Source organism: Zingiber officinale, chromosome 5B, assembly GCF_018446385.1.
Source record: "Zingiber officinale cultivar Zhangliang chromosome 5B, Zo_v1.1, whole genome shotgun sequence".
Classification (NCBI taxonomy): Eukaryota; Viridiplantae; Streptophyta; class Magnoliopsida; order Zingiberales; family Zingiberaceae; genus Zingiber; species Zingiber officinale.
The window spans coordinates 129361588-129364385 of NC_055995.1; the positions used below are offsets into that span (position 1 = coordinate 129361588).

At 48.4% G+C, this 2798-nt stretch overlaps 1 protein-coding gene across 1 annotated transcript; it reads left to right on the top strand.

Annotated features, from left to right (window-relative positions):
- The first annotated feature begins 633 nt into the window (after window positions 1-633).
- LOC121985978 (transcription factor MYBC1-like) lies at window positions 634-2103 on the top strand. The gene has a single exon (XM_042539728.1). The coding sequence runs from the start codon at window positions 836-838 to the stop codon at window positions 1823-1825; it is 990 nt and encodes a 329-aa protein (XP_042395662.1). The 5' UTR covers window positions 634-835; the 3' UTR covers window positions 1826-2103.
- Window positions 2104-2798: the final 695 nt, after the last annotated feature.

Here is a 2798-nt window from a genome sequence, read left to right on the forward strand (position 1 = left end):
GATTTAAAATACATTAATAAATTGTAAACCAAATCATAAGCGTAGGACCACCAGTAATTTAACAAAGGCAGATTAGATATGAGCTATTTTTTTTAATGAAGCTCGGATGAGCGTGTTTCATGTGCCACAGCTAATCACGGGTTGTCTCACTAGATTCCAGCCACCCTCTGTTCTCTTCATTGCAAAACAAATCAACAAGTAAAAGAGAAAAAAAAAAAAAAAAGCAAGGGGGCGTGGTGTAAATACCACCGCGTTATTTATTTTTCGTTATCACTATTTCGGATTCTGCGAGGTGAGATGAAAGAAGGTGAGAAATTGACACGTGAAGACGACAAAAGGAATAAAAAAGAAAATAGCAGCAGCCAAAAAGACACGAAACATCATGACCCAACCATCACCTCGTTCACACCATCATCGTTTGCCGTCCATTATTGATCTTGCGGCCAGGAGAAGGACAACGCAGTGTGATTCACGACCCACGAGACGACCACGTCTAGAGGGGTCCCGTTTTCTAGTTACCTCGCCACCCGCATGGTATGATTGGGAGGTGTGTCAGATCACGAAATGAGTAACGTGTTAGTACGATTAATTAGTGAATCGTAACAAACGCGAAATTAAAAACAATCTCCTCGAGTCTTATTTTTTTTAATTCTGTGCCAGAAGAGGAAATCAAAGAGGAAAGTGGCGTCGAGTAGAGAGAGAAGAGAGGCCAGAGCATCTCCATCGGCGGAGAACAAAACAAAAGAGAGAGATCCACCTCGGAACCCTCATCGTCTCCTTTCCGGTCGCTTTTCCCTCCAATTTTGTGAGCCCAGATCGAGACGACGAGGGGAAGATGAGGGAGGAGGAGGAGGAGGAGGGCGACTGGTTCGCGCGGTGGCAGGAGCAGCTGCCGTCGCCGGAGGAGCTCATGCCGCTCTCGCAGAGCCTCATCACGCCGGGCCTTGCCGTAGCCTTCGACATCCCCATCCCGGCCGGCAACCCCAGCTCCGCCGTCTCCCCTCACCACCACCACTTCCACCGCGCCGGTCCCGCGCTCACTTCCGCCTCCCCCAACCACCCCCCGCCGCTACTGCCTCCGCCGGACTTTGAGTCATCCGATCTCAACTCCGCCTCCGGAAGCGGCGGCGGCGGTGGCGGCAGCGGAGCCGGAGATGAGCCCGCGCGGACGCTCAAGAGGCCTCGCCTCGTCTGGACGCCGCAGCTGCACAAGCGGTTCGTCGACGCCGTCGCGCACCTCGGGATCAAGAACGCGGTTCCCAAGACCATAATGCAGCTCATGAGCGTCGACGGCCTCACCCGAGAGAACGTGGCGAGCCACCTCCAGAAGTACCGCCTCTACCTCAGGCGCATGCAGGGCCACAACGCCTCCGGAGGAGCCGGCAGCGGCGGTCCGATCTCTGCCGCTGACGCGGCCACCGATCAGTTGTTCGCAAGCGCCCCGGTTCCCCACCATTTCCTCAGCCGTGGAGGACCAGTCACAGCGCCAGGGGCGCCCGAGCCGTTCCTGCCGTACGTGCCGGTGGCTGCGCTGCAGCACCACCAACAGATTACCGCCGCTATGCAGCAGCAACAATACCACCAGAGGCATTTGGGACAATTCGGATCTCCCACTGGTAGCGGAGTATTTGACCATGGGTTCCTGAACCGGGCGGCGGTGTCACCGTCAGGGATACATCAGATGATAGGACCGGCGCCGGGAATGGGTTTGTTGCAGCATACTGCATCGCCGGCCGCCAACTTTTCCGATGATTTAGAGACTTCCGGAAGGGGAAGCAGTGGCGAGAAGAAGGTGCTGACCCTGTTTCCGACTGGTGAGGACTGATTGCGCTCTTCTCTTCCTCCCTCGTCTACTTAATTTCCATCTTTAGAAGGTGTCAATTAGATGATTACGGCTCGGGAATAGTCTTCTTTAGATAATTCTTGGCGTCATATCCCTATGTTCTTGCTAGGTCGGAGTGGTAAGCTAGCAGAAGAGGAAGCTATAGTGTGGTAGTTCTCCACATTAGAATCGGATGGGGGGTTGTTAAATCCCCACAAAAAATATTGAATTCATCTTTCCATATAGTACTAAACTTCTATTCATCCCACTTCGGTAATCAACCATGGTTGTTTCTAAAATATTCAATTTCTGTGTGTGAAATGGTTTACTGGTGTTCGGCATTGGGATTCTTGTAGTTACCGGCTTAAATCTAAATGAATAATCCATGTTTATACCTTGACGATATGTGGAATTGGATTGAAATAGAAATCACAAGATGAATAACACATGGATGCTGCTCTGTACTTAACAATTGGAAATCTGTTTTCCAAGAGATCAAAACTTTAGTTTCATCAGTCGGGGAAACTTGCAACCATTTAGCTTAATGTTGAGAAAAACAACTTTGACTAGGATGATCCCTTTTATATATATATATATATATTCAGTGTTAACAACATGAACTACAACTTCCTGTTCTATATATATATGACTTATTGAGAATATTTCATTATCTTTCCTATTCTGCCGGACTGCCGTCTGAGTCTTCATGAGGGTGCATTTCGTTTGAAAAACTATCCATGCAAGAATTGAAGCTATAGTCTTTTGTGCAATTGTTATTTGTTACTTTCACTGAGTTGGATACAGCTTTAGATATTTGGGTAGGCTTTTCTCCGAATATATGTATGCCATTTGTACTGGTCAGTGTGTTGATTTCTTCACTTTCTACTACTGGTGCTGAATGGTACTTAACACAATAAGAGAACCAATATAGATTGTGATTATACTTAACACAGTACGATACAAATCAACCTTTTTA